Source organism: Arabidopsis thaliana, chromosome 3 (genome assembly GCF_000001735.4).
Source record: "Arabidopsis thaliana chromosome 3, partial sequence".
NCBI lineage: Eukaryota > Viridiplantae > Streptophyta > Magnoliopsida > Brassicales > Brassicaceae > Arabidopsis > Arabidopsis thaliana.
The window spans coordinates 15607761-15629047 of NC_003074.8; the positions used below are offsets into that span (position 1 = coordinate 15607761).

At 30.4% G+C, this 21287-nt stretch overlaps 1 protein-coding gene, 1 long non-coding RNA gene and 1 pseudogene across 4 annotated transcripts; 1 reads left to right on the forward strand and 2 right to left on the reverse strand.

Moving 5' to 3' along the window:
• Nucleotides 1-4776: 4776 nt before the first annotated feature.
• Nucleotides 4777-5076, reverse strand: AT3G06655. Its single transcript, NR_141270.1, has one exon. It is a non-coding gene; the product is annotated as an other RNA (long non-coding RNA).
• A 2549-nt stretch (nt 5077-7625) lies between these two features.
• Nucleotides 7626-9549, reverse strand: LTPG2 (Bifunctional inhibitor/lipid-transfer protein/seed storage 2S albumin superfamily protein). Of its 2 annotated transcripts, none has more exons than NM_114240.4 (3): nt 8976-9549; nt 8103-8183; nt 7626-7925 (listed from the first exon to the last, which is right to left on the reverse strand). In NM_114240.4, the coding sequence occupies exons 1-3, from the start codon at nt 9337-9339 to the stop codon at nt 7789-7791; spliced, it is 582 nt and encodes a 193-aa protein (NP_189958.1). In that variant the 5' UTR covers nt 9340-9549; the 3' UTR covers nt 7626-7788. The 2 variants fall into 2 exon arrangements, with proteins under 2 accessions (NP_189958.1, NP_001030803.1); NM_001035726.2 differs by having other exon boundaries at nt 7631-7919; nt 8976-9389.
• Nucleotides 9550-14406: 4857 nt separating this feature from the next.
• Nucleotides 14407-18924, forward strand: AT3G43723 (annotated as a pseudogene; the record flags this gene model as incomplete). Its single annotated transcript has 1 exon — nt 14407-18924.
• Between the last annotated feature and the right edge of the window lie 2363 nt (nt 18925-21287).

Below are 21287 nucleotides of genomic sequence, written 5' to 3' on the forward strand. Positions count from 1 at the left end.
GAAGGAAAAAAAAAATTTGAAAATATGAAAAGTTTTCTAAATATTTTGTTACCAAATAATATAAAAAGTATAAAAATGTAAATTTTTATTTTATTAAATTTATAAATGAAAATAAATTTTTTTATTATTAGTGTCTCTAAATTTATCATTATTTCATCTTTAATTACAATAGACAATCACAATAGCTATCTCATTGAATGATATTTTTAAAATTTACGAGTTTGATATTTAAACAACATTATAAATATGAGAAAATATGACAATACATTGAAGCAAGATGTATATAAATATAGTTATTAGAATACATTTAATAATTCATAGTAGTCTCACAATTTTGATTATACTATCATAAGTGACCAATCGCGATTAGTCGTATCACTAATTGATACTTTCGACATCATGTTAATTAATATTTTTAAATTATAATATTATATATATATTAAGATATTTATGAAAAAGAAAAAAAAAAAGAATTATATATGTATAGAATAGAAATGTAAGCTTTTGAAAAACAACATATGAATAAAAATATATATAAATAAAAAATCTAAATTTCTGAAAAAAATGTGAATACATTAAACTTCTATATTAATTTTGCTAATCTTTTATTTTTTTGCGACTTTGATTGAGGTAAATTTTTGGATTTAAAAAAGAAGGATAGAATATTTGCATACATCACTTGAAACTTGAGAGGATAGCCAATCATATTCGTTATAATTAATATGAAGCCGACGAGCAAACAGAAAAATCTGACCAATAAAAATTAAATATGAAGATAAAAATAACTTTTGCGATTTGGGTAAAAAAAAGTAACCACCGTCTATAAAGATTAAAGGATAGAATAATGTTAATTACTGTGTTATTTTCCGGTTTCTTGAGAAGTTGAAACTGGAAAGAAATCATGTCTATCGAATCTGACACGTCGTTTCATCGAAATCTCTTCGGCTGACGACTGTTTTCTTGACAATCGTTTTCTAAAGGATAATTTCGTTTCACTCACTGGAGTAACCACCAAATATATATATTATATGGCAGAAATGTAAATAATTTTAATACTGGGTGGCCCGATTCAGAGACAGTGACACTTTAATATCTGAACATATATTTTTTAACACGTTATTTCTTTCCAAAATATTGGTGCAAAATAGTAAAATATGCTATCTTGTGAGAATATTTAGGAAAATTTAACGACCAGTACATAACTAATATGAGATAATCAACTATATATGCTATATATGCGTCTTGATCTTCTTTAACATTTTCCTACAATTCAAAATTGTCTTTTGTCCTTTTTTCTTGATATAATATTTCTTTTTGTGCGGTCATGTCTGTAATAACAAAACAAATTATAAATACCCAAACCAGACCCTTATGAAACTTCAAGAATCCAATTTCATGTGTTCCATCTTCAAATACGGGTTAAAAGTTGAAACTTGGTGAAGTTGGAGGAGATCTCTTGCAAGACAAGATGACAATTTGAACGATACTTTAATATGGGGCACGTTAAAATGTCACGTAAAATCTGTTGTTATTCAATCAAGACTTTTTAAAAGTATGTTAAAGTTTTGTGTTATTCATTTAAGATTTGTAAAAAGTAATCTAAAATTTTTATAAATTTTGGGTTATTGGATTCATACTCTTATAAAATGAGTAAAAGTTTTGTGTTATTCAATTAAAACAAAAGAATCTCTGATTGTTAATGATTTCAATTATTATGTTATCAGTTCATGACTTTCTACATTTTTCTTCACAAAATAAAGTCATGAAAAGTCATGAAAGGTATTATCAAAATAGAGAGATTGTTTGAGAGACTTTACAAGATTATAAAAAAAAATTAACAAGCTTATAAAAAATCTCTAACAATAGTTTTTAGGATTTGATTGAAATCATTAAAATTCTTTGTAAATCCGAAACCAATAACACCCCCTAAGTTTCGTTACTTAGAATTTAATAAATGACTCCAATGAAACAAACTACACAACTTAATGTAGGGGTTCTAAAATTATTAGCTTAGGTATGCTATCGATGATACTATATATATATATTTTAAAACATCTCTCTTCTTTTTATTATTTTGAAAATTAACAAATTCCGCTACAAAAACTAATAATGAAAGAATCATGTTTATAAAAAAACTGAATTCGTTAAATAAAATAATTAACATATCGTAGTTGGTTTAGATTAAGGACGGAAAAAAATACTAAGCTACACCAAGTATGATGAAATACATGGCCACACATGCCAAGTTTAGAAATGTACAACCAATTATACGAACTACATGTATTGCATGTCCACATATACCAACTATATGACGACATGTGGTCAATATCACGAACATCTTTTTCCGGTATATCAATCGTCAAAATTTGGTGTTGACCATCCTTGACCGGCATTGACCAACCAAAATATTCAAAAAAAAAAAAATTTAAAATAAAAAGATATTCAATTGAATCGTTTCTACTGTTATATAATTTAAAAGGAAACATATTATATATTAAACATAAATATATTTTGTGTATCTATTTAATACATTGACTATTATAATTAGATAGTTTTTCAATTTCAAAAGTAAAATAAAAGTGAAATAAAAATAATTAAGCGAATTTATTGTTTTTACATTGTCAATAAAAAATTAACGTCTTATAGTACAAATGTTTTTGCTAAAATTGTTATCGTTAATTATCTATATATTAAAAAAAAACTTTGCGACCTATTTTATTTAGACTAAAGAATATGTAAATTTTCTATATTTTTTAACTATGTATTTTGATTTTAATTTTGGCAAAAAAATTATATTTCTTTTTACCATGTAAAATTTAGACTAAAGAGTCATCTACTTAATTTGTTCCTAATGAAATTAATTAAATATATTTTCATTTCCCTTTTAATTTAGTTTTGAAATTGAAAAAAACTAAATAATAATAAGAATCATACAAAATATATTTTAGTTAGATATACAATGTGTTTATTTATTCTAAAATACCATAAACTATTCAATAGAGTAACTTTCTAAGTAATATCAAAAATAATAAAAATTTATATCTTTTGAATATTTTTGTTGGTCAATGCCGGTCAATGATTGATTTTGACAATTCGTATGCCGGAAAAAGATGTTCGTGATGTTCACCACATGTCGTCATATAGTTGGTATATGTGGGCATGCAATACATCTAGTTCGTGTAGTTGGTTGTACATTTCTAAACTTGGTATGTGTGGTCATGTATTCTGTTATACTCGGTGTAGCTGAACATCTTTTTTCCTATTTTTAACTATGTATTATGATTTTTATTTTGGCAAAAAACTTTATACTTTTTCTTTTGCCATGCAAACTTTAGACTAAAGAGTCATCTACTTAATTTTTCCCTAATGAAATTAATAAAATTTATTTTCATTTCCCTTTTAAGTTAGTTTTGAAATTGAAAAAAAAAAAATAATAAGAATCATACAATTTTTTTTGAAAAAATATAGAATTTTTTTATTTATTCTACAAAACAGTAAACTATTCAATAGAATAAATGTTTTAAGTAATATTATAAAAATTCATATTTTTAAATATTTTTGTTGGTCAATGTTGGTCAACGATGATCAACACCGGATTTCGACAATTGGTATACCAGAAAAATATGTTCGTGAGGTTGGCCACATGTCATCATATAGTTGGTATATGTGGGCATACAATAAATCTACTTCGTGTAGTTGGTTGTACATTTTTGAACTTGGCATGTGTTGGCATGTAATCTGTTATACTTGGTATAGCTGAATATTTTTTCCCTATTTAAAATGGTTGTATAAAATGAGCTAAGAAGGTCACTATCAATATATAACTACATAAGACCTTAAGAAAAAAACACATTAGCTTTAAGAACTGATACATTGTCATAATGAAAATTTGGGTAGTAAACAAAAGAGGTAAAAGACACATGGCTTAAGTAGACCATTTTTTATAGTTATTGTTTTAAGAAAAAAAAATATATATATGAAAATATATTACATATATAACAAAAATATTTATGAAAATTTGGGTATTGAACATGTCACTTAGTGTTTAGTGTTTCTCTATATATACTGTAGAATAATGGGTTTAGTTTCACACAAGAAAAGAAAGGAAGAAAGAAAGAGAGAAAAAGAGAGAAAGAACTTAGCTAGTTGAATCAAAAGAGTCATTTCTGAGGAATGTTGTTTATATACGTGATATGATGCGGTTCGGTACAAACTTTTCATGCTAAATTGCTCGCTTTGACATTTGCATTACGAGAAATTAACACTACAACATTTTGTATCTTGATTGTACTAAAAATGTCCATCTATATTTTGATTGGCTAGTTAAGAGGAGGGAATAAGAAAAACAAATTTTGATTGTTCTTTGGTTGATTTTTAGTTTAATAAAAAAAAAAATGACTAGTAATTTCATGAGATTAACTATCAAAATTTTATGAGTTTTTGTATATTAATGAACATAAAATATAATAAGAATTTAAGAAATTGTTAGGAATGCCCATCCAAGGCTACCCCTTTTAAATTCCACCCCTTCTGGTAATTTATTTTCATTTATACACTTTTTAATTTTTAATGAAAATTTTACACCTATTTGAAAATGTTTTAGGTTAACATAATGAAATAGTGATTTTTTCTGCCAAGAATATTCCGAAGATACTTTTTCCGCTAAAAATATTCTGACGATATTTCTTATTTAATTGTATATAAAAAGATAGGTTGAACTTCCTTGCCTTGTTAAAAAAGCTTCAGAAGCCATTATCATGAATTAAAACATAGGAGTTCGTAAACAATACCACCTCTCTCTACTAAAATTTTAAAAGCAGATAACATATGCTCTTTTTGTCTGGCCTCATACCTAGTGCATAATCCACATCATTTCACAAAAGGCAAACCTCGTGCCCACATTATTGATGCACCAGAATATGTATCATGCATACGTTTAACACCATGTGAGCCCAAGATTGACAACACATACTGAAACTTGCCAAGCTTTCTGAATCTAGCAATAGTTGATTTTGTATGACATTTCTATTGGGAGATCGATGAGATCGACCTAAACCGAGTCGAAACCGATAGAGATTACAAACCAAAATCAAGATATGATTATGGAAATATTGTGGATTGTCAATATCCGAGTTTAGTAAATTTGATATTATGTCCAATTATATTATTTACATTGTGGATTGTCAATATCTGAGTTTAGTAAATTTGATATTATGTCTAATTATATTATTTACATTAGAGTTTATCATTTTGATGAAACTTAGATTTATTTTATCTTTATATAAGACAATAAATCTTGCATCTTTATTATGATAATAGTCTAATATAATTCTTCCTAAACACTTTTGTGTTCTTTACTCTCATCAATTTATCGGTTACTAAAATTATCTTAACCCATAATAAGATGGTTGTTATGAATATATTGTTAGAAGTTAAAGCATGTTAGGTAGATTGCTTGTATCTAAGACCATCTTCATTGGGAGTATCTCAATAGAGTTTCTCATAATAATAAAAGTGTAAATAATAAAAAAGAAAAAGAGAGAGTGTAGAAAGTTTCTCATATGAGAAACTCTTAGATACTCTCTCTATCTAATGATAACATTTCTTTCTATAACATTGGTTCATTTTTATAAAAAAAATTAAAATTTAATCATATAGCTAAATTACAATAAAATACTAAAAAAAAGTTTTTTTGAAAACCTTGTTGAGTTTCTTATTGATGGAGATGCTCTAAGGTTGTGTGTTATGATGATTGTTGTATAGCTTAAGAAATTGTTCTATGTTTCGTTCACTGAGTAACCCCCTTTTTCCCCTTCTTTACGAGGTGAAGATGATGTTGAATAGCTGTTCAAGCTTGTCTCTCTTCATGGTGTTCTTTGGGATTTGGGTTTATTTTTCAATAATACAAAGACATAGTTTTTCTTTAAATTTCTTTAATTATTTTTACGAGTTTTCGGTGTTACTTTTATGAATTTACTAAGAATGCTTCTTGAACAAGGTGAATGTGAAAGTGTTAAGGAGAAATAATAAGTATGGAATAATGTTTTCTAGGAAAAGTGGTACGCCTTTTCAGTATGAATATGTTACTTAAGACAAGTTATTTTTATAAATTTAATAAGAATGCTTCTTGGATAAGGTGAATGTGAAAGTGTTAAGGATAGATAATAAGTACCGAATAATGTTTTCTAGGAAAAGTGGCACGCCTTTTCAGTAGTTTGGGAGGAGGTGTTACATACCGCCTCATATTCTTGCCACCAATCGTCATCCATACCGATAACTCCAGTTCTGCGATCCGAACTTACACTTGTTTTATCCATTAAATCTACCTATTCTTTGTAATTTTCCTTCAATGTATCTATCTTGTTTTTAGCCTTTATCCAACTATTAACATGTTTTTTTGTCCTCTTTAATAGTTCGCTCATAATACGATTTCGATATGGTATATTTAGACCATATGTATTATAGTCTACTTTAACAAGCTCGGCTTCATATAGTTCAAGCACAATATTCTCTTCAGAAGGCGACCAATATTCTTTCTAAAAAATATGAAAATATTTAAATGTATATATATATATATATATATATGAATGAATCGTATAAATGGGATATAAAAAAAATTATATAACTTACATTCTTTCGTCAACGTGAAGAGGTAGGACCTTCAATGTAGGCAAAATATTAATTATGACAAATCAATTTACTAAAATTTTAGTAATAATTTATATTTTACAATAATTAATAATTCTAATTATAAAAATAGTACAAATACGATCTTATAAAATTATTTTTACATTTCAACAAAAATGTAATCATTAAAAAAATTATAATATGAATGTATTAAAAAATGAATGTGTTCTATAAGACAACTATATTATAAATATTAAAGTTATATTTACATAATATTTTTTATTTTAATTATAAATTAGCAACGTAAATAAATCTTAAACAATAATTATTACCTTGATCTTATATAACTGAAAATGAAGTAGTGTATTCTACTCTTTTTCAAGATTATGCTGAGAAATGAAATCACTCGTTTCTGAGAAGGAACAATTTGTTTATAAAATTTGCTTTGTTCTTCTTTAGGAGAAGAATGTTATACTTTATAATATTTATTTTATTAATAAAAAATAATTCAGATAAAAGAAATTTTAATCAGCCAATAGCATTACGTATGTATGATTCACGTGTTATCTCTTAACGTGAATGATTATTTTCTTTTTGGTTTTACATGAATAATTTTTTTAAATTGAGGAGAGATAGAGTTTCTTGAAGATACTGAAGACCGAAGATAATGCATACAGTTATTTTAATATTACACAGTTTTTTTTTATTGATTTTGTTTGTACAGCTTTAGTAACACTTTTTTGATCGGTAACAAAAGTTTTATACAACTTTCATTTTAGTCACCAATCAAACGCAAGGTTCCACCATAGTTAGAGATAAACATGGTTGTTGCTTACGGATCCTTATATGACCATCTCAAACATTCATCATCTAGTTATATACCACTGCGCATCACATATTCCATGATTATGGAAATGTGCTTTTGAAATTTCACATATAGCGATTAATGGTTGCAAATTGTAGTAAATAATTTTGAGTTTTGGTTCGGTATTTCCCGGTTATTGAAAAAAAAACAATCTTTATTCAATAAGATGAATGAAGAAATAATCCGTGGATACACAAAGTAATAAATTCAAGAACATAGCCTACAAAAGCAATAATACTCTTTTAAGAAAATACATAACAAATAATGGTGTTGTTAATGGTTGGAAGAGAATGAAATCAGCAAAAGATGTAAAATGCAAAAGCTAATGGGAAAATTATAAGATTGAGAAAAAGAGAATAAGGTGCACTGCTTGGTGCATCGCTCCCTCTACTAGCCGAAGGACCCGACCCAAATCCTCCTGGTGATTCTGCACCTATCCAAATTTCAATCACTATGGTTAATTAATCGGTTGACAAAGTACCGAACCAAACCAAACCAAAATACAATTCTTTTATTCAAAGTACAAAAATAATTTGATTTTTTTACTGTGGTGAATTTTCTCTTTAACCGGTTCAAGAATCTAAAAAGAGAAATGAAGTGGATCGTTTACCTGACATCGAACCTGGAGCATAGGCTGGGGAGGCTCCCTCGTCTCCCATAGCTACAGGTGCTCCAACAGGAATTCCAAAAACTGGTAATAACAGAAATTTAATTAGAACTCTTGTTGAGAAGATATTTTGAGTCACTCATCAATTAGTAAGAACTTTGTTCTTTTGATTTGCATGAATCTGAGCTTAAAGTAGATGAATTGTAAAGTTGTGGGGTAAATCTATATTTCAGTAACTTTAACATCAAGAAAGGGCAATAAAATAAGACACAAAGAAATACTTTTCGACGACCGACAAAAGTGGTTGAGTAGTAAAGTTGGATGGCTCGCCTAATCAATAAATGAATTCACATTTTCTATCGATTCTTAATTTTAACAAAATTCAAAACATTAGTAAGACACATACAGGAATAATTTTATTCATTCTTAAAACATTTCTCAATATATAAATCTATATCCACATTAGTTCATTTTCTAGAATTCCACAAAGAAAATTTAACTATTTATATGAATAAAAAATCACCTATCAAATGCAACTTTTATTTTCATACTTTTCGAATATCAATCGGTAAATGGTATAACATAAAAATTATATATAGTACACATTATTTCATGTTTTTGAAAAAATCACTAAAGATTTGTCTATATTTTCCTTCAATTTCTATCTCCTAGATTTCAGTTTCAAAATATCTATCTCCTAATATACTCAGCTTCTTATTATCACAAATTTGAATAATATAAGTTTATACATTTGAGTTATTATTGGTCATGAATAGTCATTAGTGGTCGTATAACTATATTTGCATGCAAGATTATTTCTTAACAACTCTCATGAATATGCAAACCAAGAACTAGAAAGAAGGTCAAGAAATATACGAGAACAAAGTGAAGGATCGGGAGTGATCACGCCGCAAACTCCGGGAAGTTTGAGAGCCTTTGCCTTATCAATCTTGATTCCAAGTTGTGCCGCCATGTCACCGGAGAGGAGGTAACATAAGCATTGCGGCGAGCTCTCCACTAGCCCCGCTAGCGCCGGACAACACGTCTTGTCCGGCTTGGCCGCACCACCACCTTCTCCGACCGTAACGTACGAGAGACAGCCTGTCATGTTCATTAGGTTCGCCATGCAGTCTGGTGCACCCGATGGTCCTGACGACGGAGACATATCCATTTGTGCTGACACATGTCCTGTTAGCGATGCTACGATGAGAACAACGGCGATTACTACAACGTTAGACATTGTTCTTTTGCGTTGGTTTGAGAGACGAAAAAAAATTGTGAAGATAAATAATCTCGTGAGCGGAAACAAAGCTATATTAAAGGATTTTAGTTAGTTGCCATTAATGCGTGTTAATAACTTCCACCTACCCTCTTATTTTATTTTCCTGTATTTAAAAGTTTCTTATTATAAAACAAAAGCTAATAAAAAAGTTGTAAAATACATAAAATGCTTATTAATTTGTTGCGGTATATGAAATGAACTGTGGTGGCGAGATCAAATCAGTCGAATAGATAATGTGTTATGTTTTCCTTTGGCTGAGTAAGAAATTATATGTTGGAAAATTATAAGATTTTTGTGATAGTATTATGAAAACCATCAGAATTCACAATCTGTACCATCTCTTAAAATAGTTATGTTTACATCAAATTAAAGTAACGAACAACAAACCGTACATGCAAGGGAATAAATCATATGATGATTATATATGTGAGCAAAATGGTGTTGTTGCTAAAGTAGAACAAAAAATTAAAAAACAAAAACTATAAATAACAAGAAAAATTATTTTAAAATAACATCTCTCTGAAGAAAAACATATCTAGAGTAAATGTTTTTGAAAAAATATTTAACATATATGAACTTTTGGTTTTGTTTGATTTTGGTTCGAAGTGGATTTATTTGATGTTTAGAAAGTTGAATTTGTAGATTATACCATGAATGATAGTAATTTTTAAATGAGTATTTGGATTTTACTTTATACAAAAATATTTCATTGTCCAATATAGATTTTAGTATAAAATACTTTAACATTTTCTATTTTATTTGAAAGACTAAAATTAACTTGACTGTACATTTTTCATTAACTTAGAAATTAAAATTTAACAAGCGAAAAAATAAATTTTTTAAAATAGTAAATCAAAATCTATTTTAAAGCCTAAATATAATTTCCATCTCCATGTGTTACCGACCTTTGTGTGTATTGACTATTGAGTAGGCAGTTGATACGTTGGAAAGCGTTTGAACGCATTAAAGAGAGACCACATGTGATACGAATATGATAAGACAGATATGAAATATTACTACATTTTTCAGAACATGATTTTTTTCCTTCATAAGCATAGTGAACAAATGTGACTATATGAAGATATAAAAATTTAGGTATAGATGTAATTAATGAAGCCACCATTCTCTTACCGATTTAGATAAGCAACCACATGGCCATCTTCATAACTTCCAGCTGTTTTGGTCTTCACGTTATTTTTTTGTGGTTCTCAAATAACACCTCTTTCTTAGTTGAAATAAAATGTCTCTTCATAAAAAATTTCTTAGCAATGATGAGAAAGATGATAAGGAAAGTGAATTAAACCAAATCAAAATCATTTTTAATTTTGTTAATATTAATTTCCGAATCAATATTATAAAACTAAAATAAAATCTAAAATAGTTTGGGGGACTGACACAAATATTATTAAAAAAACTTTATTATTTTCAAAATGACTGATTACTAACGCAGCGATTACAAAAAGAACAATGTCATTTCTTTTCAAAAGCCATAGAATTTAACAGCAAAAAACTTAGAGACAAGTTCAAGTAAAATGAGATAAAAAGGTAAAGAAGAACGTGTCGAGAAATCGCTGTCCATAGAGGTTTGTTCATTTAACTCTGTTAAGATGATCTTTCCGATTGGATTTTAAAGTTTTAAAATACAAGTCCAAGTTTGATTTTATATACAAAACATCTCAGATATAACATAAATGATTACAAATTCAAGGGAAGAACGTGTCCACAAGTCCTTGTCCACATAAGTATTGTTCATTTAACTCTGTTAAGATGATCTTCTCGATTGGATTTTGAGATAAAAAAAGTAAAGAAAAACATGTACAGAAATCGTTGTCCACAGAGGTCTGTTCATTTAATTCTGTGAAGATGATTTTCTCAATTTTGCACCAAAATGTAAAGAAGAACGTGTCCAGAAATCAATCTAACATCTGTGAATGAAAATTAGTCTCAAATTTAAGGTAAAACCTCCATCAATTTCAGAGAACCAGAACTAGCAACAAGGTTCTTCAATAAGTGAATCAACCATCAAAAAACTTATAAACCGTTTATGATGAATACATAAGATAACCAGATTTTCTGAAAAGATACAACCCAAATATAATCATGAATCAAATCCACATAACAGGAACTAAGCAACGAGTTCCATCAATTAGTGATTCGACCATTGCTATCAAACGATTCGAAGTCCACTACAAGGCTTTAATCCCAATTCAAGAGAAAAATCTCGAATATGTAATTGGAGAAGCAAGACAAAGAATCAAAGAGCAAGTAATCAAATTAATTTTACAACAAACAGCAAAAACATAAAACGAAAAGCAAACCACAAATCCAATTCAAGCATTCAACGAGTCATGTAACTAAATTAGCCAGATTCTCAAATTGATGGTCTGAAAAATTCTCCTTCAAGTCAGATCAAAGCAGACGCGGAAAATTTAGAAAGCTGAATCTCAATCTCTCTTTCTCATAAAAGCTGATGATTTGTTGAAGAGGGCGAAAAGAAAAAGTAAGAAATCTATTTTTTTGGCTTGATTTTTGTTTATTTTTCGATAAAGTGAGAGAAAGAGAGAGAAAGGATAAGAGAGAAAGAGAGAGAAAGGATAGGAGAAGGAGAGAGATAAAGCGATATGTGGTTAGAGGGTAAATGAGTCAAATTATCCATTCAAAGTGCGTTCTCTTTAGAAAGTGCCTAACCACGAAAATGTTTTTTAAAAAGTGTTTTAGAGTGTAATATTCTCATTAATTAAATAATAGAGTTTGTTACTACCATTTGTGTCAATCCTCCAAATAAAAATGAGAGCAAACACTATTTTAATATTAAATTGAATCAAAAACTTTTTTAAATAGTGGAAATATATATCCTAAATTGGAAATAGAGAACTCAAATATAATAGCACAAACTAATTTTAAAATAAAAAATCACTTTTAAATGGTGAAAATATATACCCTAAGTTGGAAATTGGGAACCCAAATATAATACCATAAACTAATATTAAAATAAATCAAAATTTCTTTTAAATGTTTGAAATATATACCCTAAATTGGAAATAGAGAACCCAAATATAATATTTTAAATTTATTTCTAATTTATTTTGGTTGAATAATTTTTATATAAAATTGTGGTATTATTGAAAAAAAAATTAGTGATAATACTTTTAGAACAAAAAACTTCATATTAAATCAAGTAGTGCTAATTTTGGAAGTTTATGGAGTGTGTGCTATTATTGTCCGTAAAACTTGTTTTAGTGCTATTTTTAGGAATTTCTCTAATAATTTTTTTTCACCAATATATATTTCAACATATTTGTATTTTAAAAAAAGCTGAAATTTTATCTAAAAATTAAAAATAATTAAAATATAAAAATTAATACAGATTTCGAGATGACACATGGATTTTTAATTTTTCTGAAACAAATTGGTCAATCTTCTTGTATTCTTTATTTAAGTTAGTTTTTTTTTTGTGGTCTAAAATTTTATTATTGATCTTAGATTGGAACCAAGGTGAAATACAAAGTCCAAAAGAGGAAAACTAATGCCAGACGGACGACATGAAAGTCCCCGGAATCAAAATCGGTGGAAGACGAAATTTCCCCGGAAACTAAGCCTTATAGAAGGGAAACTAAAAACAGTAGTACAAAGCAAGAGCTTTCAAACCACAAACGCAAGAGGTCGAAACCCAAAACTAAGAAAGAAGCAACAAGCTTAAACCTTAACAAAAACAAAGGACCACAAAAACACAAGTAAACCAAATCTTCTAAAGCACATGCGATTGAGATTTACCAAGGATGCCCGCGGCCAACCCAAAGATAACATCTACCTCCTCCGATCACGATGAGAGCTGATCTCTCAGAAACCAAGAACCAACACTTCATAACTCGGTAAGCAAGACAAATGAGTTAAGCGAACCTCGAGCACACTTCCGAATACGACGATCGACTGCTGCGTCCAACTGCGTACTAGAAACCTTCAAAACATGATCCTATCAAAACAGATCAAGAAGGCAACGACAAGAGGAAAGGCCTAACCTCTCGAAATCACCACTCTTAAGACCAAGAATAACGAAGAACCGAGATAGATAACAACCACAACAAACAACATCATGGAGAAGAAGGCCTTGTAAACTTAGAGGTCCATCGATCTAAACAAACAAAACGAAACTTCTTCTTAGCAAGGAAACAAACTCAATAATGTGATACAAAGGTTTAGACGAGCAGACTAGGAACGGGAGGAATAGCAAAGGCTGGACTGAACCTGATTAAAGCCCAAACACCACTCAAATTAGTTTATTTTCTTATTTTCCAATAAATATATTTTTTAAAAATAAAATCAAGCAACATGTTGACTAATAAACAAAACTATCTATTTAGTGCGTCACAAGTTAATGAGGAAAATATCATTCTTTTGCTTTCAAGCTGATGAGGAAAATGAAAGAAAAAAAAACTAAAAAAAACTAGACATAAAAGAATTTTTTCGAACGAACAACCTCTTTATCTAAGATTGACCTATTTGTTTATTCGGAAGAACAATCTCTAAAGGATTAACAACCATGTTGCGCTAAGATTGCATAAGCTGAAATAGAAGCAGACATGTTGATTAAAAAAATTGGAACATAAAGACTCTGTTTAATGAAGGGAACTACCGCCACAACTTTACGATCTCGAATATTACTTAAGTCTGTAGTGTCAGTTTCAACCTTGAGATCTTCAGTTTTTTACTTAGGTCATCAGTGTTAGTTTGTATTAGATTGTATATATAGACAGTCCGGTTTAGCCGGTTAACTTAGATTGTAATTGGTTTATTCGGTTTAGTGTAGAGTATATAAACTCATATTTGTACATTATGGTACGATGAGAAATACAGAAAAAATTTCACATATCTCTTTGATTCATGTTCTCTATCATGGTATCAGAGATTTTTTTTTGCGTCTTTCGAGTTGATTTTACCTTCCGATCTTCGATTTCTTCATAAATTCTTTGATTATTCGCTTCTCTTTACATCGATTGTTCTTCCGCACTCTCGATTTTGGCGAAAATGGTGAAGAAAGGTGGAAAAATGATGAATCTCAATGTTACACCTGACGATGGTGGTTCTGTTGCTCGATCTACTCGTAACTCGATGATTGTTGAAGATCCTGAAGTTGCGAGAGCTCAACAACAGCTCAATCGGTGATTCGAAGCTTCTGAGGTCCATGGATCGATGTTGAAGAAAACTGATTTTTTTGACAATCCATTGGTTCTCCATTCATCAGATCATCCAGGTTTATCGATTGTATCTCACATTCTTGATGGAACTAATTACAACAGTTGGTCGACTGCGATGAAAATTAGCTTAGATGCAAAGAACAAGCTAGGCTTAGTTGATGGATCGTTGTTTAGACCTTCTGAAGATGATTTGAGTTTCCATGTGTGGAGTAGATGAAATCGTATGGTGAAATCGTGGATTCTTAATGTCGTGAACAAGAAGATATATGATAGCATATTGTATATTTAGGATGCTATGGAAATGTGGGATGATCTATTCACTACGTTCAAGGTTAATAATCTGCCAAGGAAATATCAACTTGAACAGGCTGTCATGACACTCAAGCAGGGAGATCTGGATCTGTTAACATACTTCACTAAGAAGAAGACATTGTGGGAACAATTGTCAAACACAAAAACTCGGACTGTGAAGAAATGTGACTGTGACCAGGTTAAGAACTTCTTGAGGAAGCAAAGACAAGTCGTGTGATTCAGTTTTTGATGGGATTGAATGATAATTTCAATAACATGCGTGGTCAGATATTGAATATGAAACCAAGACCTGGATTGAATGAGATTTACAACATACTGGATCAGGATGAGAGTCAAAGAATTGTTGGATATTCAAGACCGGTGGTGTGTACTCCTTCTGCTTTTCAAGCTCAGGCCATTCTTACTGAACAGAACAATATTCTGAGGGCACAAGGCAATTCACAGAAGCCTAAGTGTTCTCATTGCTTCCGTGTTGGTCATACTGTGGACAAATGTAACAAGATGCATGGTTATCCTCCTGGTCATCCAAGGGCTAAGAAGAATAACTATGTGGGCAGTACCAATAAGACTAGCTCAGACCCAGTGTTGTCTCAGAATGATTCTATGGTTTTTCAAAAAGAGAATTTGTCTGAAGAGAAGAATGCAGACATGTCACCAAATCAACTTCAATAAATGATTTCTTATCTAAGCTCCAAATCTAAGCTCTAAGCTCCAGTCAAATACTATCTTTCCATCTCCTGATAAGGCTATAGCCTCGTCTTCCACTTCCGTACCATCTATCTCACAGATAACTGGTACATTTCTTTCTCTTTATGACTTATCTTACTATGACATGTTGACTTCATCTATACCTCATGAAACTGAGTTGTCTCATAGAGCTTGGGTAATAGATTCAGGGGCTAGTCATCACGTTACTCATGAAAGGGAAATCTATATAGAGTACAAAAGCCTTAGATAGAACCTATGTCTGGTTACCTAATGGTCAGACTGTGAAAATTGAGGGTGCTAGTTATGTTCAACTTACTGATGCTTTGTCTTTACATAATGTGTTACAGATTCTTGAATTCAAGTATAATTTGTTAAGTGTGAGTGTTGTGACTAAAACTTTGAAATCTAAAGTCAGTTTTACTTCTGATGCTTGCTCTATTCAGGCAATTACTCAGGAGTTAATGATTGGGCACGGTAGTCAAGTTGCAAATCTATATGTCCTGAATGTTGATAAGTCTCTTAGACATGCTTGTGAGTCTTCTTAAGGTATGTCTGTTTGTGCTAGTGTTCATGTTGAACCTGATATGTGGCATAAACGATTAGAAAATCCATCTTTGTATAAAATTGATACTCTTTCTGAAGTTTTATTGTTGTCTAAACAGAAAATTAATAAAACATCTCATCATTGTCATGTTTGTCATCTTGCTAAACAGATGCATTTGCCTTTTAAATTGTCAACACATATGCGTAATCAACCATTTGAATTGATTCATATTGACACATGGGGTCCGTTTTATGTGCCTACTATAGATGGTTTTAGATATTTTTTGACAATTGTTGATGATTTTAGTCGTGCTACATGGATTTATATGCTTAAACAGAAATCTGATGTCTTACATGTTTTTCATGGTTTTCTTAATCGTGTTGAAACTCAATACAATGCTTAAGTTTGTTCAGTTAGGTCAGATAATGCTAATGAACTGAAATATACATCTTTATATCTTGAAAAATGAATTAAAAGCTTTCATTCTTATCCTGAAACTCCTTAACAAAACTCTATTGTAGAGAGAAAGCATCAACATCTGTTGAATGTAGCTAGGGCACTCATGTTTCAATCATGAGTTCTTTTAAAGTTTTGGGGGGGATTGTGTTTTAACAGCAGCTTTCTTGATTAATAGATTACCTTCCCCAGTCTTGGAAAACAAAACTCTTTATGAAAAGTTAACTAGTGAGAAACCTGATTATCAATTTCTTAGAACATTTGGTTGTTTCTTTTATAGCTCAACTTCCCTTAAGAATAGAACCAAATTTGATCCTAGAGCTAGAGCTTGTGTTTTTCTAGGATATCCATCAGGTTTTAAATGGTATAAGCTATTAGATATTGAGACATACTCAGTTTCTGTTTCTAGACATGTTATATTTCATGAGGAAATTTTTCCTTTTTCATCATCCACTATCTCGGATGATGTTAAGAATTTCTTTCCTCAATTTTCTCTTCCTGCACCAAATCATGATGGAAATTTGCCTCTAGTGCAACCATCTTCTGATGCTCCTCAAAATCAAGATGAATCATCATCCATGGTTTCTATTCCTTCTGAATCTAAACTAACTAGGCAGAGAAAACTGCCTTCCCATTTGCAGGATTTTCATTGTTATAATAATACTTTTAAAACATTTACTAAAACTTCCCCATATCCATTAGGCAACTATATTTCTTATTCATACTTATTTGAGCCTTTCAGTGCTTTTGTTAACATCATCACCAAAATAAAAATACCATAAAAGTTTTCAGAGGCTAAGAATGATAGGGAATGGACTGATGCTATGGGTAAGGAGATTAAAGCTTTTATAAGAACTGAAACTTGGAGTATCTGTGACTTACCACAAGGTAAAACTGATGTGGGATACAAATGGGTTTTCACCATCAAATTTCATGCGGATGGCAGTATAGAAAGATATAAGGCCAGACTTGTTGCAAAGGGGTACACTCAACAAGTTGGGATTGATTTTATCGATACCTTTTCTCCAGTAGTAAAGATGGTTACGGTTAAGGTTGTTCTATCTTTGGCACCTAAAATGAGATGGTCATTACATCAGTTAGATGTCTCAAATGCATTTCTTAATAGTGATCTTAGTGAAGAGATATACATGAAGCTACCTCTTGGTTATGGAGAGTTGATGGGAGTAGAAGTTTCTCCTAATTCTGTATGTCGTCTTCATAAGTCAATTTATGGTTTGAAACAGGCTTCTCGCCAATGGTTCTCGAAATTTAAGAGTACTTTGGTGGGTTTTGGTTTTGAGAAATGTCATGGTTATCATACATTGTTCATGAAAGAAGCTAATGGGCATTATCTGGCGGTGTTGGTGTATGTTGATGATATTTTGATTGCAAGTACTCATGATGAAGCTGTTGTGGAATTGAAGTCACAGTTGAGTTCTGCTTTCCAACTTTCGGGATCTTGGTCCTCCTAAGTTCTTTCTAGGCATTGAAATTGCTAGAAATGATCAAGGTATTACTCTGAATCAACAGAACTATGTTCTAGACTTGTTAGCATCTTTTGGTTTTTCTCATTGCAAGCCATCTTCTATACCTATGGAACCTAATCAGACCCTTTCACAAGACACTGGTGTTGTTCTTGCTGATTCCAAACAGTATCGTCGTCTTATTGGCAAGCTTCAGTACTTGTGTATCCCTAGACCAGACATTACATTTGCAGTTTCTAACCTTGCACAATTCTCATCAGCTCCAACAGATGTTCATCTTGTAGTGGTTCATAAAATTCTTCGTTACTTGAACAGATCTATTGGACAAGGTCTGTTTTATGGTACAAATGCAAATTTTGATTTGCGAGGGTTTTCAGATGCTGATGGAGGAACCTATCCAGATAGTCGGAGGAGTGTGACTGGATTTGCTCTTTTTATTGGTTCTTCTTTGGTATCTTGGAGATCAAAGAAACATGATGTGGTTTCAATGAGTACTGCTGAAGCTGAGTATCGTGCTATGGTTGTATCTACTAAGGAGCTCATATGGATTGGATACATATTGACAGCTCTTAAGGTTCCTTTCACAGCACATGCTTACTTATATAGTGATAATGAAGCAGCTTTACACATTGCTAGCAATTCTGTGTTTCACGAGAGAACAAAACATATAGAACGTGATTGTCACAAGGTCAAGGAATGTATTGAAGCTGGGATTCTCAAGACCATGTTCGTTCGATATGATAACCAGCTTGCAGACATGTTTACTAAACCTCTTTATCCGGAGCTCTTCAGAGCTAACAACATCAAGCCTGGAGTTCTTAACATCTATGAAGCTCAAGGTTGAGGGGTGCTATTAGATTGTATATATAGACAGTCTGGTTTAGCCGGTTAACTTAGATTGTAATTGGTTTATTCGGTTTAGTGTAGAGTATATAAACTCATACTTGTACATTCTGTTACGATGAGAAATACAGAAAATATTTCACATATCTCTTTGATTCATGTTCTTTATCAGTTTGAATACTATAGTGGCAAATCAACTAATTTAAACGGCTTTATAACCTCATTTCGCTACCAGATGTCATTCTTATCAAATTACTTCTAGATTTAAGCAATTGACTGAGTAAATTTACAACAACATTTATCGAATGCATTTCCTCAATGACGTGAGATGTTCCAGTACCACTGACGAACCCATTATTGAGAAAGTTAGCTATGAGTTTATCAAACATCCTAAACAACGTCTAAGAAATGATTGCATTAGAGAGTTGAAGCAGGAATGAAAATATAACTAGACACAAATTAATGTTCATTACCAAAGATAACTAATGAGATAGATGTATGGACTATGAATAATTTCATACTTAGTCCATATGCAAGTTTCAAAATTTAATATTTTTATAAAATTCAAATTTTAAAATATTATGAGGAGATTTTTTGTTTTTTTTCTTGTTTTTTTTTAATTGAAGACTTTAAGGATGAGTTATTTATATGATTTTTAAAACAATTGTCAATAACCTATTATTATATCTTATATATAGAAAAGCTTAATAAGTGAGCTGAAAACTTTTCTCTCATAAGTTTTTTTTTCTTGATTTAAGGCTTTAAAACTTAAGAAACATTTTATCAAATCATCTATGTTTACTGTGATTAGTAGCCTGCTTATTCACACACCTTAGAGCAAATCCATTGAGGAGTCCTAATTGAAGCTCCTTACATTTTTATAATATTAATTTTAAATAATTTAAAGTTTGGAGTTTTTTTGTTGAATCTTTACATTTTTTATTGTCCAATAGTGAAGTTTTTAAGTAGGTTTATTAAATATATATATATATATATATATATATATAAATATAATGTAGTTTTTTATTTAACAAAACATAATAATTATTAGAAATATTAAAATTGTAAATATAAAAGTAAAACAAAATACATAGAAATGAAAAAATTGAATAACAATAAAATTTAAGCTTGATTCGGACCAAATTTTTGTCATCTATGTTCAACCAAATCAGTTTCATATTACCGAGATTTGAAGGCATATATGTAGAATAGGTAAGATCCACTTGTGAAAACCTGATTGATTCCGAATGTGTGAAATCGGATACATCATACTGAGTGTACCCATCTCAGATGTTGTGAGATTTGGTATGGAATCTAGGATGTTGTGTAAGCTAGTAGAGAATTATATGGTGGTTAGGACTTGACTAGAACTGTTTCTTACATGGAATTGATTTGTATGATCATGGTAATAAGCCAGCGAGATCGGGAGTTTCCATGTTTTTCAAACCTCTTCAACAGGTTCAGCTTTATGTTTTGCTTGAGGGCAAGCAAAGGCTAAGTTGGGAGAGTTGATATATCATGATTTTTACTGATTTCTAACATAGTTTTAGAATAGTTTTTAGAGTTTTTCTAGTCCTTTTCGTATGTTTTGAGCCATTACATGTGTAATTATACATTTGAGAGCTATGGAGCTTAATAAAGAATTTTGGAAACTTTTCAGCAGTGAAGACTATCAGAGACATTTTTCAAGCGATGGACATCACGTCTATGTCGATCGACACCCTTATTTGGCAAAGAGAATTTCTACGTTTCACCAAGTCTTTAAGAAGTCTCTGAAGTTTTCCTTATTTGCAAAATAGACCCTGCATATTTTTAGTAACCTATATACATAATTTTATGGTCATTGTTTAGACCTATGAAAGTTTTGTAAGAGATATACTTTTGGAGAGAAGAATCTTATCCCTGCAAAGAAGATTATGAACTCCTTCTACTCTTCTTCATATTATAATTCAATGAAATTTATTCAGATTATGATTTGTGTTCCTTTGATCATGTCCGAGTAATCACCTTGTTGGGTTTAGGGAGTCTCACTAGAGATTTAGATTGATTAGTAGATCGATAACCCCTTAGGATTATTTTTAGAGTCTTTCATCTATAATTGTTCTTACTTCTGGTTTCAGATTGATCACCTAGAACTTGATATTAGAAAATAGATATACACACCATAAGTATATGTTATCAGAACTATTAATTATAGATGAGCCTGGTTTATAAGTGTGCAATAAGAATCGGTCTATCTACTTAGGTGAACTTATCGAACTCGGTTAGCATGCATGTTTAGGTATAAGATTTCACGGCACATCACCAGAAATCTAAGCTCTAGGCATAGTGAGTTTCACGAAACATCACTAGTTATTCTATAAT